The 24,259-nt window shown below is 29.2% G+C and overlaps 1 protein-coding gene across 1 annotated transcript in view; it reads right to left on the bottom strand.

Annotated features, from left to right (window-relative positions):
• Positions 1-24,259, bottom strand: part of LOC107457045 (alpha-N-acetylgalactosaminidase) — a gene marked incomplete at its 5' end in the record, with an annotated part of 66,506 nt that overhangs the window by 28,965 nt on the left and 13,282 nt on the right. Inside the window, 4 exon segments of the mRNA XM_016075083.4 lie at positions 4,716-4,810; positions 6,410-6,584; positions 10,401-10,575; positions 20,232-20,396. Of these exon segments, the coding sequence (XP_015930569.1) occupies positions 4,716-4,810; positions 6,410-6,584; positions 10,401-10,575; positions 20,232-20,383 (597 nt within the window).

Here is a 24,259-nt window from a genome sequence, read left to right as displayed (position 1 = left end):
CGGTAATTCCCACATAGCTTATCAAATGTTGATGTTTATAAAACAATGTTCAGGAGGGCCACTGAATTAAGATTTCAAATTTAGCAGATTTTTCCAAGTAAAAATCTTAAAATTTTCAAGATCACTATGTCATTCTCACTAAGTGTAGGAAGCGTACTTAACCTCTAAGAAAATGGTGAATATTTTAAAGTATTTAATTTAAAATGTAATTTTTTAACATATAATCTTGAAAAAATAGCTAGATTAGATTAATTTTAACAACTTAGCAAGATTTTGTTTCTCCTTTTTCAAAATTTTAATATACGGGTACACAACATTAATTTTTAAAACAATTAAGATAGATGTGGAGAAAATAATATGTCTAGCTTGTAAAATATATAGTTTATTGAATAAAATTTTTTCAATGTGTTACTTCTAGTAGATTTTTCACAAAATGTACCAAATGGCAAATATAGAGCAGCTCTAAAAACCTTGGACAAGGATTGTTTAACATATTTTTATTAAGTTAAAGAAAATAATTCCATGCGATCATACTTCAATATCTTTACTTGACCTGTCTTTGCTATTCTGCTTTGAAATTTAACTATTTATTTACATTTGAATATAGAGCCATTTCACTGTATTTCATGCAAACAGTGCTTTTTGCAAAATTCATTGATCATATTTTCTTTAAAACAATATCTAAATTCAAATGTTTAAATAATGTTGTTTGCTTTGAATTAGCGTATTTTTTTTTATACAGAGAAATTAAGTATTTAAAAATGAATGTTGTAAATGCAAAAATTATCAAATTTCTTGTGAAATTCTTTAAATTTCATTCTTTTTCTTTATTTAAAATCAAAATATTTAAAAAAATCTAATCTAACCACATGCCATTAGTTCATTGTTTTTTCAACTAGAAAACAGTATTTGTAGAGTGTAGAACAAATAAACAAAGTTTTTTTTTCTGCTTAATAAACACAAAAATAATTTATTTTTATATCCCATGCGCTTACATCATTAACATGTTTCCCTTACATTCTCCTTAGTGTTTTGTGAGCTTTTTAGAGAAAAAGAGACACTGTTTTGGAAATATCATTTCTAGAATGCAAAAAACAATTACTCAGTCTCAACATTGTAATTGACAACACAATTCTAATTTTGAATTGAAAATCAAATATTTATTCAAAATCAAATATTTAGCAAAACTGTAAAATTCAATGTTATCAACATACAGTTGGAGCTTAAAAGAACCTTTTTTTTTCAATTAAAATATGTTCTAAAAGAAATTAGCATCAATGCAACAATTGTAATGATTGGTCTACAAACATTGCTGTTAGCGATTGTAAGAAGATGCGTGATTGGTTGGCTTGGCGAAGAAAAAATAATTCAACAATTTTATTAAATGGGAGTACAAAAGCTTACAGAAAAAGCGTGTGAAATTATAAAATTATGACCAAAAATTTTTGGAGAACTTAATAAAATAAAAAAATTCTAAATCATTTTGAACAATTTTGTCAAAAGAAAAAAATGCCCACAAAGCATGGGATTTTACTTTTCCTAACCCCTTCTTACACCCCCACAATATCCTTTGCCTTTTCTGATCTGCATAGTCTTAAAGAGGTAATAAGTGTTTCACTGGGTGCACTTTTCCTGTTTAACAGAGTAATAATGGGGCAAGTTTTAATGCCAAAATATTGCTAAATTGGTAATTTCGTTAAGTGATAAATTTCCGTCTAAAAAAGGAGGTGTATAATGGATGGCAAAATTTAGAAAATCGAAGAAAAGTAATTAAGTTTTTCTCTAAAAATTCCCTAATTTCACAAGGTTTGTATCTAAATTTTCCTGACTTTTCCATGTTTTTTCCAGATTAAAAAAATTCCCTGATAATTCCTGGTATTCAAGGTTTTCCAGGTGGATGGCTACCCTGATGTTTCTACATCGCGTGAATTGCAAATTCAAGGTATTAGGTATCCCTTTTAACCACTCGGTTGGCAACAATACCGTCATAAATCAACATAGTTACCTGATCATCTTTTTCTGCAATTAATTATTCTTTAAGCCATTTTCATGCAATTTTTTCAAATTTAAACAGTATTAATGATATTAAAAAGACATTTAAGTTTCGAATTTGAGTTATAACTTTTAGAAACCAGGGATGAGATAGGCAAAAAGGGTAAATTTCCACGAAAGTAAATTTTACATGCGTGCAATCATTTAATAATAAATTCCAGACAATTTAGGATAATAAATAACTATGTGCTGACATAAAATTGTATACTAATTTATTAATACATGAATGATACATTGATACTTAACATTTAGAAAAAAGTAAAATTATCAATTGAAAAAATAAAGCTAGAAATTATATTTTTCTTCAGTTAACATAAGGGAGACAATTATTACTTGAGAAAATGCCTGGTTTAGCAAATTAAAACTACTGAGAACATACATTAACATTTCCTCTCCTTTAATAAATACTGTTACGTGATTTATAACAAATATATCAGCAATATGCCTTTTTAAATTATTTAGAAAAGAATCTTTTACAATTAGAATTACTATTTTCATATTATAATCTAATTAAGCTAGAGTCTCGTGAAACATGTCAATAACTGTGAAGTAGAAGCATATAGTAACTCCTTAACATACAAAAATTGCTATTTAAGTTTGAAAAACTACATGATAATCAGCAGCTGTTGAGATAATTATTTTTCATCTCATAAGAATTTTGCATTTTATAGCATAAATAACAGCAGCATTATTTTTTAAATTTTGGTGCTGAGTTTATAAACTCTTCTTCAAAAAAAAAAAATTGAATCACTTTTCAAGTGATTGCTTTGATTTGCTATTTTTTTTTTTTTTTTTTTAATTTGCTGCAAATGCTTCAGGTGTTACAAAACAAGCAAAAATCCTTTAAAAAGATCAAATTACTTGTAATGCAGCTTGTGAATGAGGAGAAACAGATTGGTGATTAATTTAGTCGTTAGCCCATCTTCAAACATCTTTTGACAAATCCTATTTTTCTTTCTTTACCTGCCTGAGTCACATTTTTCTTTGCAAGCACAGAATATAAGTTTTGAATATGCCTACATATACTAATAATTGTCGATAGAAAAACAGTAACATTTATAGTAACTAATTAAAGAAAAACTTACTTCTTACAAAAATCATGATAATTGATTTTAAAATCATGTGAATACAAATAGCGATCTTGGATTTTAAAATCGCCTGAATATGAATCACGATAATGGATTTTGAAATCACCTGAACATGAATTCGATCTTAAAAATGAGAAAATACGAATCATGAAGCGTAATTTTTAGATCGCGTAAATAAGAATCACGATGCATAATTTTTAGGTCGTGTGAATACGAATCACGATGCATAATTTTTAGATCGCGTGAATGCGAAGCCCAATGCCTTATTTTAAAATCACGTATAAATATGAAAATCTATGTTTGATATTATAACCGCATGAACAAATCACGACATTCGATTTTAAACAATCGTGAATACGAATTGCTGCATAGGTTTTTAACCCTTTCAATACGGCGAAAAATCAGCAGGGGTGAAAGCGAGACGGAAAAGAGGAAAGGCTGGTAGTAAAACCATTTCAGTTGTAGCTAGTTTTGGGGAGGAGTTTACTTATTCTTTTTTTAAATTTTTCAACAATATCTACTTTATCTTGGAAAAGAAGCAGTTTTATATATATGCCAGAATTATAAAAGAAATCTTGATAGTTACAGATATTTCATTTTTTTGAAAAAAATGCTAGAATGAAATGTTTTACGTACCAGGTTTTTCTCTTTTCCGTCTTGCTATATAAGGGCTTTCACCCATGGACTGGGACAGCACATGTCCCGTCCGGTGCGAAAGGGTTAAAAACACATAAATACAAATTGTAACATTGAATTTTTAAATCCCGTAAATAAGAATCGCAATGTACGATATTCAAATCGTATGAATAAGAATCGCAACGTGCAACTTTTAAGCCACGTAAATACGAAAAGCTATGTACGTGAATAAGAATCGAAATGGTAGCAAATTCCGGCTTGGGACTTTTAAAAGGTTTGTTTGAAGCAGCGGCGTCTTACGCTACGAAAATATTACGAAACTACGAGCTATCTGGCGGACGGGTAAAAATGAGGAAAATCTTCTCTTCTGCGCGTAAAAGTGGAGAAAATAGCTAAATCAAGTAAAAAGGCGGAAGGGTTGGCAACTATGTAGTTTGAATTTTCTGTTTATCTTTGAAAATTGGAAATATAATTAATGTATTTCAATGGCTGAATTTCCTGAAAAAGCAGAATATTTATAATTTCTATAATGTAAAAAATTATAGAATATTTATAAAAAAAACATAAGTAAAACCTTTAGATAATCAGAGTTTTCGATAAAAGGCTGAAATTCGAGATACAAAAGTGAAAAAAGCGGAAAAATCTCATCCCTGAGAAATGCTTGGAAAGAGAAAAAACTCCTGACTTTATTTTTAAAAAAAATCGGAACTTTTTGGGACCCTTTTTCAAATTCAAAACTTTTGAGAGATGATTTTTTAATGATTTTAACTCCAGGTAACTCCATTTACAGCCAGTCATTTTTAGTGCTTTAACAGTAACCAATTTTAAATTTTATTAAAATAATATTTTTAATCATTTTGACTAGAGTATAATAGGAATAAAATAAAAAAAATACATTAATCATTTGATTTTTATAATAATCTAATTTCTGAAACTTACATCCATTCCCGTATCAACTTGATATGCAGGCCAGCTACAAGAAAATACGATAGGACGTCCAGTATTATTCAGAGCACTTGTTATAGATGGATATACTGCATATAAAATTAATATCTTAGTATTTAAAATAAAACATTTTCTGTTAGAGTAAATAAAAATTTAACTGGTAAAAGAAAAAAACTCATAAAGAAAGAATTGCCTTTTAAATTGTAAAGAAACTTTTCTTAGAATGCACGTTAGGCAATATTATTGCAATACTTAAATTTTTTTTTTCTTGGAATACTAATCAAAAAGGGTTACTTTCCATATAAATCTAAAATTATTAAGATTATCAATCTAAGATTGACAAATATCAAACAAATTTTCATATAAATATCTATATTTTTATTTTTTTCACAGCAAGATTTGCTTCTATAGTCTTTTCCTGAAAAAAGTTATAAATAATTTTATCAACAGAAACGTGCAATATCTTGGAGAGTTTGTTCTGTTTCTATGTGCTTGTGGTGAATTTGTTCTGCTCTATATGTTCTTGGAGAATTTATCGACAGTGCGGAATTTTTTTTAATATTGCTTAAAAAATAAACAAAAAATTCGAAGTTTGAATTAGTCAAAGAAAGTTTGTCTTTTTTGAATTCCAAAGAAAAAAGATGAATAATTTTTCCACTTTTTTGTGCGAATGCAAATGCAATTTAAAATTACATTCACGTGATTTTAAAAAATACATTGTGATTTAAGATTGCACATACAGTTTCTATGATTTTACATCAAATATGGAGTTTCATAGGCCCATGCAATATCTCGGAGAATTTGTTCTGTTTCTATATGTTCCTGGAGAATTTATCAACAGTGCGAAAAAAATTTTTAATATTACTCAAAATATAAACAAAAAGTTCGCCTCAACAAAGAAAGTTTGTCTTGTCTGAATTCCAGAGAAGAAAAAAAAAGGAATCCTTTTTCCACTTTTTCTTGCGAATGTAACGCAATTTAAAATTACATTATCATGATTTTATAAAATACATTGCGATTTCTATTTACGCGATTTAAGATTGCACATTGTGTTTCTATGACTTTATATCAAATATTGAGTTTCGTATTCATGCAATTTAAAAGCCATATGATTCGTTGTTCAGGTGAATGAAAAATTATACACCAGAATTCGTATTCACATGATTTTAAAAGCATGCAATCATGATTGAAATACGGATTTGTGTGATTTAATAATAACACATTGAGATTGATATCTACACAATTTAAATAAATAAATGAAATCTGACAACGATATTTTTATTAAACATTGATAAGATTCTGTGGATAAATACTTCAAAAATACATTTTTTTCAGGTATTTTTTACATTTATTTAAAAAGTGTTTTCGCACATAACATGTTTTGATTCCTATTTTCAGCTTCTTTTTTTCCCCACCACACTAATCCCTGTGGTATGAATCAATATATTCCCTAAATGAGTCAACAAAAAAGTTTTAACAAGTTACAAGAGTTTATCAATGTGTGTAAAAAGTGTTTTAATTGGGATTTTGTTTTTGCAGAAAGTTTTTCAATTTTATCTAAGTCTGTTTATTAGAGATATATTTTTCTCTTATCAATTTTAATGTGGTATAAGAAATATCAACATTCCAGCTTTAAATACAAAGGAATACAAAGAAAATACAATAAATAAATACAAAGAAAAACTTACAAGCGTCCATATCTTTAGGATTTGCATAACAACCATCAACTTTCAACATATCTATCCCCCATTCAGCAAAAGTTTGAGCATCAATTTCATAATTGTTGAAGCTTCCTGGATAACCAGCACAAGTTTTAGTGCCACAGTCAGTATAGATTCCAAGTTTTAAGCCTTTAGCATGTACCTTAGAAATTAAAGTATCTCATCAAGATTAGTTATGTATAAAAGATAATAAAATATGATAGTCCTCACTATTTCTCTACCTGGTGAAATTTTACTTTTCGGACAGTCAAAAATAATAGATTACAGAAAATATCTTTTTACAATAAACATGTTAAAAGGTGCTTTAAAAAGATTATCAAGTGTAGCATTTAGAATTAATAAACAATCATTCAGTAATGGGATGAATAATTAAATTTTGGGACTAATTCCTGATGTGCTTGAAACCTTTTTCTTTTATCAAAACAGTGAATTTTGTAAAGAGTGAACACATTCCAGAAAGTGAACTATAACATTTGTGAAGCATGTTTCTATACTACACACCAAAAATCTGCCAACAATTTACATCACTGTTTCTAATCATAATCTTATTTGAATTAAGATGTTTTTTTTAATAAATATTCAATTTATTAATATATTTACTTCTCTGCTAATGGACTTTGAAAAATTCTAGTGGTATAAGGGACCAATAAAAAACAACTAATAAAAGGGTAATTGTAAATCCTATAATAAGCTTATTATCATTGGAGATTATCAGTTAGTGTTTGTAAGAGCACCATTAATGAATTGATTAAACCAACTAAATTTATGATAAATGGTTTTATATCAAAACAAAGATCATTCAATTAAAATAAGGCTATATTTCGGTTTGGTATAAACATGTCGCAAATACAAGCTTTAATCGAAAAATATATTTGAGGTAAATATTTCATTTTAAATTCTGAAAAGTGATAAAATGAACACCTTCGGAAGAGAAATATATTCCCGAAAAAAATTTTCCACTTAGAAGGACATGCAAATTCAAAACTTTGACAATGAAAACTATTTAAACAAATATAATAGGTAAATAAGTACAAATCTAGAAATAGGGAACTGCATTATTTATTTGATGTTAATAAAATAATAATACCGTAATTTCGCGGAGACAGGCCGCGGCGTTATTGATTTAAAACTTGAAAATTTAATAAAAAGGCATATCTAACGGGGCGGCCTATATAGCATTACTTTAGAAAATTTAGCCTTTTAGAAGCCCCACTGGAAATTTCATCATCATTTTTTCCACCTGTTACTTATGCTTTTTATTTATTTTTTCATCTTTAATGTTACTCCAAAGAATGGTCAACGCACCTGGAATTTCCTCCTCCCGCATGCTTCTTAGAATCACTTTCTGGAAACCGCTATCTGCAAGAGAACAAAAGTTTTTCTTTCCCTTCTGCCTTAGGAACAGCAATTGAGTGCAGGGGATGGGCGTGGAGAAGCATAAACCAGAAAGGAATGAATAAAGAAAATCAGGGTGGCACCAGTGATGACATTCACTGTGAAACAAACGCTCCCCTCCCCGCTTTTTTTTCTGCAGGAAATATGTCTCTTCCACTTGTCATGGTCTCATCAGTAAGTATCCACTCCCCTTTTTTCAGCTGTTTGTTAAAAACATGTGAATGTTTGATGATGAATGGTGCCAATGAGCTTGAGATGGCCTTGAATATTCTTACAATTCAAGAAGAATTTCTAACTTTCAACTCAAGGTCAGTGAAGAGAGGAAGAAGCAATGTGGGTGAATTTTACACCCTCCTAGGCGGAGTCAGTAACTAAAAAAGAGCTGTTTTCTGAAGTCTCATTTGAGAAGAGAAAGTAGGGGGAGGGGAATATAGAAACGTGTTTTAAATGCTTGGGAGGGGAGCGCTTTTTCTTGGATTTTTATTTTCATTGCTCTTATTTCTGCCTAAAGAGTTCGATTATCTTCTTTCTCAGCTTATTTTTTTTATCGTTTAATCTTCAATTCTGATCTTCTGTTGCGTTTTTGTTTTGTTAATATTTTTGTTTTGTTAATATTTTTTTTCGTTAATATTTTTGTCTCGTTAATATTTTTGTTATTTTGTTTTATTTAAATTTCAACATGACTTGTTTTTAAGTTATATATTTCAAATGCCTCCCATTAAGAGGAAAAGTTATACAGCTGCATTTAAGCTTCCAGCTATTAAAAGACCTGAAGAAATTGGAAATCGGGCTGCTGCTCGAGAATTTGATGTAGATGAACGGTGCATCCGAAGGTGGAAGTCTGAAAAGGGTGTCTTGGCTACTCTACCCAAAACTAAGCGTGCTCGGCGCAATGGCACTGTTGGGTGGCCAGTGCTGGAGGATAACCTGGCGGCATGGGTAAAGGAGCAGAGGGCCAAAGGTTTGTCCCTCTCTACTGTTCGAATTCGCATGCAAGCGAAATTAATTGCTTCCCAGATGGGAATTCCAGATTTCAAAGGAGGCCCGAATTGGTGCTTCCGATTCATGAAGAGGAAGAACTTGTCAGTGAGGAAAAACACTACAGTAGGTCAACGATTGCCTACTGATTGGGTTGATAAAAAGGCTTCCTTTTTAACTTTTGTATCGAAAAAGATGGAGGAACGTGGACTTAATCACGGACAAATGATTAATATGGATGAAGTTCCGCTTTCCTTTGACTGCCCTCCAAACAGAACTGTGGAAGAAACGGGAACCAAGTCCGTGGCCATAGTAACCACTGGCCATGAAAAAATGGTCTTCACCTTTGGCTTGGGTGTTCCGCAATGGGGGAGAAGCTTCCCCCGTTGCTAATCTTCAAAAGGAAAACAATACCGAAAGGTAATTTTCCTCAAGACGTGATAATTAGAGCCAACGAGAAGGGGTGGATGTGCGAGGATATGATGCTGCAGTGGCTGGATTTGGTATATTGGAGGAGGAAAGGTGCTTTTTTCCAGCCACGCGTACTATTAATCCTCGACTTGCTGCGCTCTCATAAAATGGACTCTATCAAAGATATGTGCAAAAAACAATTGTCCACGGAACTTGCTGCCATCCCCAGCGGCCTAACAAAGGTGCTGCAACCTCTGGACCTCACTGTGAATGGGGTTTTCAAACAAGAAGTTAGGCGGCTGTGGGAAAACTGGATGGAGCGCGGCATCCACTCTTTTACTAAATCTAGACACACGCGGCGGGCAAGTTATGATGAGGTCGCCGCATGGGTTTCACAAGCGTGGAAAGCTGTGAAAAAACAAACCGTAATAAACGGTTTCAAGAAAGCCGAACTTTTATCCGGGGGAAATGAAACCGAAAGTGATGAAAGTGCTAGTGACGGGGATGACCCTGAAATAAACAATGAACTTATAAACTTATTTTTCTCCGAAACTGAGAGCTCAGATTTGGAAGGTTTTTAACTGCTGGATGTGATTATATTTGATATCTGGATAAATGATTATATGTGATATATAAATAAATTTTAGTTTTGCTTTGCACAAAATTTGTTTGAACTGATTCAAAAGTAAGATCGTTTTATTTTTAAAAATTTTAATGCTTATCGTTACATTGATTATTTAATTCACATTTTAATGGTTACTTCAAATTAAAATTAGAAAATGCTTAATATTTACTTAGAAAGTTATTGAAATCCATTTTAGTAGGATTGCTTAATTTTTTTTGTGTATTTAATATTCTTTTATTGGTTTCTTATTTAACTATTTAAGTTATATATATATATGCGTATATAGAACATGTTTTAAGTCTGTAATCAATACCTGCTTTGATATAGTATAATCCGGAGCGGCGTGTACGACTAAATTTTTTTATTTTTCAGCTAATTTTTTAGGGCGCGGTGTGTATACCAGGGCGGTGTTTCTCTGCGAAATTACGGTATCTCCTTTTCTAGCAATGAAGAAGCTGACCACTTGGCTAATTGTACGGAACACATAAACTACCTGTATCTACGAATTCTATGCATTGAAAATTAAACAGTAAATGCAAAATAGCTTACATAATCAGCTAAAGCTTTTATTCCACTAGGAAATCTTTCAGAATTGGGAACTAGTTTACCAGAACTATCTCTTTCTTTAGCCATCCAGCAATCATCTACATTGACATATTCATATCCTGCATCTTTAAACCCTTCTGCAACCATCTCATCAGCCATATCCATGTACAATTTTTCACTATTATAAAATTGGGAAATAAATTAAAACAAATACAACATTAAAAAGACTGCTTATATAGACAGTTTGGATAATTCTAGATTTTAAATATTTCACTTTCAATCTAATAGATGTAGATTCTTTAGATAAATGAACCAAAAATTTAAAAAAAGGATTTTGATTCCATCTCGAATCCATATGGCTTTTTGCTTGTTGTTTTTATAAATTTTACTCTACTTTTAAAAGCTCTGTATTTTTAAGCGAAATTAAGACACGTTTTTGCATTGAGTTATTAATTGTAATTCACATTATCGAATAATTTTCTTCTTACTTCTCTCGATTTGCGATCGATAAATTGTAAATTCACATAGTCTTTCCATTTGTTTTTTAATCATTATACATTTCTCCACGACTTTTAAAATGCCATATTTTTAAGAGAATTTTATTAAAACACACTAATTTTAAACCAATGTGAATATTGAATTGCTATATTTGAGTAATTACGATTTAATGCAGCATTGAAAAAATTATAAATCAGGAAAAAAAACTGAGATTGTAATGCAATTGTCACAAATCAAATGGTGACAACTCAAACGTCATAATAATATTATATAAAAACATCGGAACTTGAAAAATCAATATCGAAATACTAAAAAATCATTTGAAATCTATGAAAATTTAAAAAACTATGGGAGAGGTGCCAAAAAATAATAAATAACTACTCAAAACACTGTCACCAAATGAATCAAAATTGTCATGCAATCCTCACAAATGGAATGTGTCAAAAAGTGATAACTCAAATATCTAAATAACATTGTATCAAAAATATCGGAATCAGAAAAACCATTTGCCCAAAGAATAAAACCTGGATTCACCTTTGTATACTATAGCATTGCTTTACAATTTTCATGTAGAATTCCCAATGCTTCCCATGAATTCTTAAGAAGTGATTAGTTTAATTACGAGTAATTAAACATTCAATTTGTGAGAAGTTTGATTAATTTAATTTATCAAGCGTAGGTGATGGAGAATTAAGCAAACTAACAATAAAAAACATTAATTTATAAGAGATTATAAAAAATTATCCCAATAAATTTCTTTTTCTAGTTCAATTTCTTCTAAGTCGTAATACTGTGGCATGATACAGCTACTGGTAGAAATGAAACTCTTATGTAGGAAAAGTGTTTCATGGAAAATGTTAAAGCAAATATCACATATATGTTCTGGTGGCTTCTTCACTAATAGACCTATTCAAGAATGTAATGGCTGTGAGAATCGCTAATATTAGTGATAAAAGGTTGGTAACTTATACTTCAGTGAACTATCTAAACTGAAGCTATCAAACAACATTAACTGAGTGTTTTGAAATATTGATTGCAAACTACTTCAAAGTGCTGAGTTAAATGATGGACAAGAGAATGTTGTAGTAAAATATAATCCGAATTTAAAGATATCTTTTCCAGAACACAGGAAGATATTAGACAAATAAAAATAGCGTAATGTAACTAAACAGGAAAAGGTGGCTAAACTTCTAGATGATATGCAACAAAACGATATCATTGAACTAAATGAGTCCTTGGGCTTCTCCAATTGTTCTAGTCAAGAAAAAAGATGGCTCAACATGATTTGGTGTCCACTATACTCAACTAAATGACTTTACAAAGAAAGATAGTTACCCTCCTCCAAGGATTGATGACATTTTATTCAGGAATAAATGGTTCTCAACTTAGAACCTTAAAAATGGTTACAGGCAGGTTGATATAGATCCTGATGATGCTTTAAAGACTGTGTTCACCACTGGACAAAGACTGTGGCAGCAATATGATTATAGAATGCACACTTGAAGAAAATCTACAGAACATCCGAAAGGTGCTAGAGAAATTAAGAATGGCTAATCTTAAATTGAGTCCATCTAAATGTAAGTTCTTTCGTTATGAAGTTAGTTAAATTGTACACATCATCTCAGCAGATGGTAAGAACAGATCCCAAAAATATTTCCGTGTTTAAGAACTGTACTCGCCCAGTGGATTTCTGCCAATCGGTGAAACAAATCACATTTATGTAAACGTCTTGTTAACAGGATTGAGAAAAAGTTTGCAAATTTAAATTTTCAATTGTGGAACTCTGAAAATTGCTCCCAGTTTTTAAATCCCGAAGAATCAAGTAAAATAAAAAAAACTTAATTCTGGGAAACACCCGGAACGTGTTTGCACCTGCTAAATGAAGTTAGTTTCGGATACATTTTTAAACAATATTAGTTTATTATATAATAGATAACTTTATGAGGAAGAAGAAAACTACTAAGTAATTTCTAGTTAAATAATAAGATCTATCCGAAATCCATGCTAATTTGCAATTCATTAAATTCCTTTATTATGACGCAATAAAACGAGTATCTTATTTAGTTTTAAGAATTTTACTTAAATTATTAATAAATTATTTGACAGTTTCACTTGATATTAAAATTGTCACAGGAAGTAATCAGAGTTTAGCTGGGAAAAACTGCTTCAAAGTATTATTATATGGTTTTTACATAAACCTAAAACTTTTAATTAAAATTAAACTTAAAAAGATATTTAATCTCGTTGGTTTCTTTGTAGTTGTAAGATTTTTTATTTTGCAAAAAATTTTTTGAATGTGCAAGTTATTTTTTAAAAATTTCAATAACTGTCTTTCGTATTCCATTCAATTTTTTTAAAAAATTTTATTTCTGTATAAATTTCAGATGCGATGATTCAAAGAAAATGCTTAAAACATGAAGGAAAAAAAATAGAATTTTAATTAATCGCTCTTTATTTATTTATTTATTGTTATTATTATTTTCTCTTTGTTCCTTTCCTTCTTTGCTTGAAAATTCTTAAAATAATGTGAAAGAAATATAATAAGTCAAAATCTAAACTAAGTTAAAATCTCTTCCAATTAGTTCACAAAATAAAATTCAATTAATGCATATTATCAAAATATCTAATTTACAGTACTTATAATGAAACTGCAGAACATTATTAATAGAAATATTTTAAAATTTATTCAAAATAAACAAATATTTAATAAAAAATTTAAAAGTAATTTGCGATAATATATCTCCCCCCCCCACACACACTTTTCCAATTTTACCAAGAAAAACTTCAATTTAAAAAAAATTAATAATACAAATTACACAGCAATGATGACAAAATGTTTGATTTGGTATTAGCAAAAGAAAAATAATTAAAATAAATAAATAAAATAAAATAAAACATTAAATTAATTTTTCCTCTTCACCAAAAACTTTTGCTATCAGTACAATTTAACTACTAATGAACTCTAAAATAAACTCATAACTCCTCTGTTATAGTGATTTATGATGACAGCTATCTCCACCTCTCAATTAGTACCCAGTCGGCGGTCGTAGGGGAAGGAAAAAAAATACTAGCCAAAGACTCGGGCCCGCCGCTTGAGAGGCAGACAGGCAACCCGAGTTATTCCGGGCTTGCCGCGTTACGTGCAGAAATTATGCCCGAGTTATTACGGGTCTGCAGCCAGGAGGGTTAAAATATATATATATTTTTTAAGCTCTTGTTTTTTCTGGCATGCCGGAAGGAGCAAGGCAAAAGTTATTGAAAACTTGGGGAACCCAAAATTTTGCATCATGCCTGCTGCTGGATAATATAGTAAAATTACTTAGAAATCCACTGGTATAACTGTCAAAAATGTTAGTTAAAAAACTATATGAATTCGCAACAAAATCGGCACAAATCAGACATGTGCGTCAAAAAGTTAACAGTCAAATGCGAAATTAAACTGCTGTGATAATATCTTATTAACAATAATTAAGATTTCAAATAACCATGTAATAATAATTGCTGAAAAACCACACAAATCACTTAAATATGGGATTCAAAATTTTGTGATGCGTTTAGTATTTTAAAAAATGCACTGTTTTTATCTACAGCTATAGCAAAATTTTTGTGCAAGGCTCGTAATTTCTGAAGTTCCCTTCAAAAGTTTTTGAGACAAATGAACTTTGAAACTTCAGTGAAATTGCCTCTAAATTTATAAATTAGCGTGAAAAAACACCCACTAGTTATGAATCCTATTATGTGTGAAAAGAGAACCCACTTTGATATCGCTAAATCAAAATTAGTAAAAAATGGAAAGAATTTTTCAATTGAACTTAAGAGACTTGAACTTCTCAACAATGAAGAATTACTAATAATGATGGATTATTTAGAATTGAACAATTAGAATTAATTATTAAGAACTGAACAAATTTTTAAATATTTAGAATTGTTTTTAATTGACAAAACAAATTGTTAAATATTTAGAATTGAACAAAAAAAATTTTTAAAAAATTGGCAAGAGAAGACTGAAGAAAATTTTATGATGAACTTGCCAAAGAAACGCAAAAGACAGCAAATGTTTGTACTAAAAAATATAAATGAACAAAGCTTGGAGAGGAATTCATCTTTATATCTAAATTTTATTGAATTCAGTAAGGCTTTTGATTCAATCGATCAGCAAATTGTGGAAAATATCGAAAAATTACAAACTTGCAGAAAATTCTTTTAATATTATTAAGAGCCTTTAAGATGGAAGTAAAGCACGTATTGAGATAAATGGAATACGCACAGACTCCTTTGATGTTCAAACAGAAGTAAAACAGGGATGTGTATTGCCTGGATATTTACTCATAATTGCCATTGATTGGATTAGGAAGAACACTATCAAAAATAGAAAAGTGGGATCAGACGGAATTTTAACACCACACTAGAATATCTTGATTGCGCAGATGACAGTCTTCATTTCATCTAGATTCATCTATCTTGAAAAGAAAACTAAAAAATTTTATAAATATGCAAATCAAATCGGTCCTCAAATTAATAGGAATAAAAGAAAAACCACGAGAATGCATGCAAAATCTAATAATAAAATTAAAATAAATTCTGAAGAGTTTGAAGAAATTGATTCTTTCACATACCTTGGGGCATTAATAAATAAACAATGAGGCAACAATGATGATATAAACCAAAGAATCATAAAAGTTAGAGCCTGTTTCAGAAGTTTTGAAAAATTTTAGAGAGCTTCAAATATAAAAATCTCAAAAAATGTTTCAAAAGCTGTTGTTCGCTTCAAACTTTTGCATGGTGCAGGGATGCTACTCGCAAAATATCAAATTGTCTCACCAGAAATTGCATTTCGTCTCAGTTAAAATCTCTTTTTGGCTCAGTTTGTCTCAGCTAAAATTATTTTTTTCACTCAGTTTATCTCAGCTAAAATGATTATTAATCAGTTTGATAACAATATAAAGATAATTTTCAGGATCCATAAAACCATTAATAGCATACTAGGAGTACTACAATTATACATACATTCACTATTGCTAGGATTTTAAAAAACCTGCATATGATTGATTATAAGAGTCCACAAAATTGTTTTATGGACTCTGTTGTTTTCATATATATTGCATTTATCATTTATGCCAATGAATAGTATCTGTTCCAGAATTTTACAAAGTAAATTTTAACTTTCTTATTTTTTAAAATATAATGGTGTTAACTTTCTAAAAAGAAATATCTATTTAGTTTCAGTAATTCAAAAGGGAAAATACCCATTTTATTTTGAGCTCAAATTTCATCTCAAAATATATAACTATTCAGTTACAATGAAAGGTCTACAGATTTCAATAATTAAAAGAGAAATTCAGTAATTAAATAATGAGAGTTTAAGAAAATGCAAATAACACAAAAAAAACACTCTTTGATAGAATTCAGGAGGTGCAGTGAAATTTTGAAATATTTTAGGTAGGAATTTTTCAAGAAAATTTTAGGGAGCACTTAATAGCCAAAAATTAGCATATATACATTTTTATATCAAAACAGAAATATTTAAAAACTATTATAAACAATTTAAAAAGACACATATAAATATAATTTTCTTTCTAAAATGACTTGCATCCTTTATTAAGTATAAAAGTAAACTTTTTAGTTAATTGGCATTGACTAGTAGATTGTACTTTCTTGCATTCACAAGATTAGTTAGTTGACTATGTTCTTTTAATTTATATAGCTAAATATACAATCATAAAATGTGATTATGAATGCACTTAGTAATTGTTTAAATGCAACAACTGTAGAAAAATATATCACATCTTTACAGTAACTAATTCAAGAAAAAACTTAATTCTACTTCTTTCTAGAATCGTGAAACTGGATTTTAAAATTGCGTGAATATGAATTGCGATTTTGGGTTTTAAAATCGCGTGAATATGAATCGCGATATTGAATTACAAAATCGTGTGAATATGAATCACGATATTGGATTTTAAAATAGCGTGAATATGAATCGCGATTTTGGATTTTAAAATCGCGTGAATATGAATCGCGATATTGGATTTCAAAATCGCGTGAATATGAATCACGATATTGGATTTTAAAATCGAGTGAACATGAATCGCGATTTTTGATTTTAAAATCAAGTGAATATGAATCACGATATCGGATTTTAAAATCACGTGAATATGAATCGTGCGGTTGGATTTTAAAATCGCGTGAATATGAATCGCGATTTTGGATTATAAAATCATGTGAATATGAATCACGCTGTTGGATTTTAAAAACACGAAAATACAAATCACGATATTGGATTTTAAAATCGCGTGAATATGAATCACGTGAATATGAATCGCGCAGCTGGATTTAAAAAACACAAATCACGATATTGGATTTTAAAATCGCGTCAATATGAATCACTATTTCGGATTTTAAAATCGCGTGAATATGAATCACGATTTTGAATTTTAAAATCACGTGAATAAGAATAGCGCTGTTGGATTTTAAAAACGCGAAAATACAAATAGCGATATTGAATTTTTAAATTGCGTAAATAAGAATCACGATGAATAATTTTTAGATCACGTGAATACGAATCGCAATGAGTAATTTTTAAATAGCGTACAAATACGAAAAACGGGATCTGATATTACAACTGCGTGATAACGAATCGCAATATTGGATTTAAAAATGCGTGAATACGAATCGCGACGTTGGATTTTAAACTCGCGGGAATACAGATCGCGATATTGAATTTTTAAATTGAGTGAATAGGAATTGCTAGTACGATTTTTAAACAGCGTAAAAAAAGTCGCAACACATAAGTTTTAAATAAGTTAAATACGAAAATCGATGATTGATATTAAAATCGTCTGATTAAAAATCGCGATTTTAGCATATTCCAGCGCAATTCCTAATATTTAAAATTCCGAAAATCAGCCAAACGAAAAAAAAAATCATATATCGGTGGTCGAAACGAAACACTTAGACTCCTTTCCACTCTATAGCGGAAGTCGCGGGAATCCGACTATCGTTCCGGCGGCTTGGGTTTCTCTAATTGGACTCCCTAAAAATTTTAGTTTTTGGAACATGGTCGAAAATTTTAAAAATTGGGAGAAAAAAGCGGATTTCCGCTTTTTCGTGGAAGTCTTTCATCCCTTGGAGACGTGAACGGCAAAATGATCTCCAATGACTCACGGCAATGCGGATTAATATTTGAAACTGAATTCAGGTTTGCCAAATTTTGGACGTTTTGTCTCAGAATGGCGCAGCTTTGGCAGAAACTGAGCTGAATGTCGCAAAATGGTGCAGTTATGCCGTTTTGTCTCAGTTTGTCGCAAATGGCGCAGGCGTAGCATCCCTGATGGTGCAGCTTGTTGGAATCCAAAATAGAAGAATAGGAAACATTCTAGAAATAATACTTAAGAATAATATTAAAAATTTTCTGGCCTAACACTATTTCAAATAAAGATCTACTAATTAAGGCAAAATTATCACCCACTCATGAAGAAATTATGAAGAGAAGATGAACTGGATATATCCTTTTTATTTTATTTCATAACAGCCGTTGAACAGCTGACCCAACTTTTTGGGTTTACATCTACTAATGTTCAAACTCCATAGCCTTGTAATTTTGAACCGAATGCAGAAAATAAGGTGGAGCAAGTATTGGGAGAAAATTTACCTTCCTGGAAGACTTTTTGATGGAAATAACCCACATTTGCATTACATGGAGAGGAAAACCCCGAAAACCTCCCACAGTTAATCTGATCGCAAGGGGACTTTAACCCATGATCCATCTGCCACTGAGGATATTTTACATCAGCACTGTGGTCGGTGCAAGCCGGATATGGAATTCGTACTAACCAGCAATCGCTCAGATTTGAATCCGCTTCAACCAACACCTCTTAGAAAAGAGTAGGCCTCTGCACGGGTTACCATAAATATCCTTTAGTAGTCCAAACGTAATGACATATGTCGTATTTTCAACCACTGCGCAGCCTAGTACCCCGAACGTAAAGACATCTTTCTTATTTTTCATCAACTGCGCAGTTAACTTCCTCACATCGGACTACTAAATTGATCCGTGCTGAGGCCTTCATACTTCTAGGAGGTGTTGCTTCAACCCATTGGAAGGCAAATGCTCTATCCTCTAAGCCATCACGGATATATCCCTTGTCTATAATGGGATAGCCCTGCTTACATCAATTGCCCTTTTTTGGGCACCCGATAGAAATCACAAAAAAAGGAAGGTTGAGACTCGCTTGGCAAAGATATATGCACAAAGATCTGTGCAAAGCAAAATTAAAGGGATGGGAGAAAGACTGGCTCAATACAGGGGTGCCTAGAAAGAGAGACCTGAAGCCTTATAATCCAGCTGGTGCAAAGAGCATAAGTAGGCATGCGTAATCAAATTTTTTAATAATATACAGATTTAAATGTAAAAACTTCAAAATTACACATAGATGTTTATTAAACATTCAATAGATATTTATTAATTTGATATTTATTTTTAAAAAATTATAATACTTCAAGTTGTAATAAATATTTCATTAGTTTCGTATTAAGCATTCTAAGTATTTGATTTTATGCATGGTTGTATTCTAAAAAATTTCAAAGAGGAAAATAACTGGAAACAGTGGAGGAGCAAATAATTTTAAGGGCTACCAGACATTTTTAATAACTACCAACATTTTTCAAATTCTTGGAGCCCTGTGCATTATTAAAAAAATCCTTTCAATTATGATATTTGGTATTAAGAAGTATTCTTGGAAAGTAGATTAAACACTGTTAAAAAATATTCCTGGAACATATGGTCGTAAAACATTTAAAACTTCAAACTTTTCGCTAATGAGTAATAAATTATTCAGCAACGATTGTTATAAATAGCTATTAATTTACCATTTAAATTGCCATTTAATTAAATTACTATTTAATTACCAAATAAAATTATAAAATTTATTATTGATATATATTTTTGAATTATGTAATCTAGGTGCAGCACATTCATTTACCTCTTAACTAATTTAATTGTAGATTAAAATTCATTCAAATACTGCTTCGTAAATCTTTGTTAGAAACACAAATTAAATTTAAAAAATTCATGGAACAATTTTTTAAATGAAAAACAGTACGACATATTAGGAGGCGGTCATAATCAGAAACCTCAAATTTTATCTCTTTTTTTTTTAAAGAAACTATACAAAAAAACACAAAGTAAAAATTTAGTATAAGAACATATCTTTGGGGAGCACTCAAAATAAAAAAGGGTGAAAATCTTAACATTAAATCATGTGATTCCAGGTATTAGCTACATAAATTGGATGAAACAAATCATATAACTTATCTGATATTGGATTGCTAGATTACCTTATGCAATTTAAAGGATCTTCTTTGCAGTCAATGTTACAAACAAATCGTAACCATGAAAGCCATCCCATTGGTGGAGTTAAAGCCAATCCATTATCTAGGCTCACCACATTCAAAGGAGAACAAATGAGGATAAAGATAAGCAACTTCATTTTCTTAATATTTCTAAAAATAATAAATAAGGATTACATTTTTAAGAAAAATAAGCTTATGATTCATGATTCATACGAAATTTCTGAACAAAATGACCAGAACAAAAATTTAAAAAATAATATTAAATACATTCTATATGTTTATGGCACATGATAAGAAATATTAGTGGAGAAATAATACTAAAAACACAAAAATTAAAAGTTAATGCGCATATTTACTTAAGTGTTTTATGTACGTATACGGAGTACAAAATGACTTTTATAATATCGGGTTGCTTAAACTCTTTAGTTTTAAATAATTCTGATTACCCTAATGTTAAAATCTAATTAACAGTGTTAATCATTAACCACATAGATACAATACAAGCAAAAAACTTTTACCTTTAGTTTGAAGTATATATAAAAATCATCATTACCAAAATTGCATTTTCTCAGGAAAAAACCTATTTCTTCCAGACCAGTGGAAGAAAATAGAAAAAATGGAAAAAGTTGAACAAAATTGAAAAAACTAAAAATTGACTAACACAATTGTTTTTAAATAAGTAATGTAAGAATGGCTTAAATTTAAACAAGCTAAATTTAATATACCACCAGTTAAGCTTTTCACGCTATTCATATATTATGTATGTATACATGCATTACATATATATATATATATATATACATACATATACATATATATAGATATATATACATGCATATATATATATACATATACATACATACATATATATACATACATATATATATACATACATATTATAAATTTAATATACCACCAGTTAAGCTTTTCATGCTATTCATATATTATGTATGTATACATATATATATATATACATATATATACATGTATACATATGCACATATATATATATATGCACAATATATATACATATGTGCATATATATATATATAAAAAGATAAGCGTACAAATCGAGGTAAACGGGGTTCAAGAAGTAATAGAAACTCTCTTAATACTGACAAATTAAATATACAATTTCTTTCCAATATGGAAAAAGACTTTAATAAACATTATAACATTAAATCAATTAAAGATTTTGTCTTTTCCCTTAAGAATTATGATGTATATAAGTTCTACGATCTTATTATTAACTTTTCTTTTATTAATTTACATTTCAAAATTTCTTGTTTTGATCTTATAAAAGCTAAAATGAGCATAATTTTGCCTAATAAAAAGAAAAGTTTAGGTAATTTATATTTCGTTATTAACTTTCAAAATCCTATTTTCGATAAGATCAAATTTCACAACATTTTTGAAAATTTTAAAGCTTCATTTCCATTAAAAGATTTTAACATTATTAAAAGTTTTAAATATAACAAATCTCTTGGTAGAACCATATTTAACTATAATGATATAAGCAAAAATTTAGGGAGTATTAATATATCCGATTATGAATGTCACTGAGAGGAGGATAAATATTTTGATTTTGTTGATAAACATCATAAACATATTATTACTGGTAATTTAAATATTATAGAAAACTTGGAACTTAGGATTTTAATGATAAAAGGCACAAAATTTAGACCCATTTACCTTATATCAATCAATAAAATTCTAAAATAATTTCTTAATGATCTCAATAGTTTTTGTTTAAAGATATCAAATAAATTCTCTTTACCTTTAGATATGCTAACAGAATGGAAATGGGGTGTTTATTATTACAGTACAGAACCCGTTATCCGGAAATCAGAAAACCGGAATACCAAAAAACCGGAGCGAAATCCAATGAATTTTCCCACCATTTTTTAAAAAAAATTTTTTTTTCCTCATAAGATTTTACAATTTTTTTTTTCTTTTTTGAAAGATGTTTACCATACCATCATTTTAGAAATAATCATTACTGTATTATTCCATCGTNGAATTTTAAACTTAGTAATTTCAATAATAATATTGTCATTAAAAAAATTTTAGCTTTTCAAAAGAGATTAAAAAATAAAATTATCAATATACAATTTCCTTACTTAATTATCAGTTCTAAATTTTATAAAATTCCTGTAAAATTTGGAACTATCACATGTGGATCTAATACTTTTTTAACAAAACCTGGCACCATTTTCTCTTACTTAAATAAAATTATAAACAATATTACTAAAGAAGGTTTCTCTTGGATTATCACTAATAATCAACCAATTTTAGATTTTTCATTAAACATAATAAAATTAATTCTATTGCGACTTTTGATTTCCGGGATCTTTTCAATAGCATTCCCCTTTCTAAACAAAAAGATGTCCTTTTGAATTATTACTATGATTTTAAAAATATCCTTTGCTGCGATTTTGATTATTGGGAAATTCTGATTAATTTTTGTCTTTTTAATAATCATCTTTACAATGGAAAGGATATTTTTCTTCAAATTAATGGAATACCACAAGGATCTAATTATTCATCTCTCTTAGCTAACATATTTTTGCATTATTATGAAAAAAATATACTTTTAGTATTAAATTTGTTTTTAGATACATTGATGACATAATTATCTTTAATTTCCAAGATTTTACTATTTTATTAAATGACATTTACCCTGAGGAATTAATCTTACTTCGTAATCACAATGATAATATTAATTTCAATTTTTTGGATTTGGGTATTATATAAGTTGAAAATATCTGCTTTGTTGCTACGATAAAAAAAATTATTTTAATATTAATATACTAATTACTTGAAATTCTAATGTTTCTAGGAGCATCTATTTAAATACCACTTTTAATGAAATGAACAGAATTAAAAGAATATGTAGTAATATTTATTTATCCAAAAAACAAATCGATAAACTCTTGCAAAATTTGATGAAAAACAATGGATACCCAACTAAAGTAATAAAATTTTATATAAAATCATTGAATTAATCATATATTTTTGTGGATATATTTACTAAACATTTCCTTTGTTAATCTATATAATTTTTCCATGTGCAAATTCATTTCGGGCCAATCCGCGAATAAAACTATCTACTAAAATAATTTTCTTTAATTTTTCCATGTGCAAATCCATTTCGGGCAAATCCGTGGCTAAAATTATTTGCAAAACAGGCAATTTATGTTTCTCCTTTTTATTTTATATTTTTTCTTAAATAAACATCTATTTTCCAAAACTGTTTATAGTCAACTTTTTTAAATTATCCAGTATAATATTACCATGCGCACATCCATTTCGGGCCCATCCTTGGTAACTAACAAATCAATGCACAGAATAACAAATCACTTCAGCAGTGCAGTAAGAACGGCACTCTAAAACCCTCTAGTTACACTAAATTTGCGCTTTTGTTTTCATATTTTGTAATTTGGCAATCTTGTTGCGAAAATTTTTTAAATCATTCTTGAAAAATTTCCTATCCATGTAAGTACATCTGATTTCGCTACTCGCTTTATAGTCTATGTTTTATACTGTTTTTTCTTTTATTTTCTGTTTTTACATGTTATTTTTACTTATTTTTTCTTATTGTGTTCTATTTTATTTGTTGCAATTTTTGTAAAAATTTTTTTTGAGTGTCCTCACACTATTGTATTAATATATTTCGCTTTGGCTACATTGATACAATATCAGAAAGCATTCTCTTTTGCGGATATAATCGATGAAGAAAAGATAATATCTTTTTTTTCCAGTTTTTTCATCCTTTTTTTTTTAAAAAAAAACTGCTGTTTGATATTTTTTTACTTATTATTTTCCCTCCCTTTTTCATATGTCTATAATTTTTCTTTGTTTTATCTTCATTTCGAACTTATGCCAAAAGTGTGGACACTTTTTGAAAGTTTCATGTTTTTCAACTTTGTGTGCTTGTAGAATATATTAATTTTCACTTAAATACAAAAGTTTATATATCAAATTGAAGGTAATTTAATGTAGAATTTAATAAT

The sequence above is a fragment of the Parasteatoda tepidariorum genome, chromosome X1, assembly GCF_043381705.1.
Source record: "Parasteatoda tepidariorum isolate YZ-2023 chromosome X1, CAS_Ptep_4.0, whole genome shotgun sequence".
NCBI classification, from domain to species: domain Eukaryota; kingdom Metazoa; phylum Arthropoda; class Arachnida; order Araneae; family Theridiidae; genus Parasteatoda; species Parasteatoda tepidariorum.
This window is presented reverse-complemented; position numbering and strand designations above follow the sequence as displayed.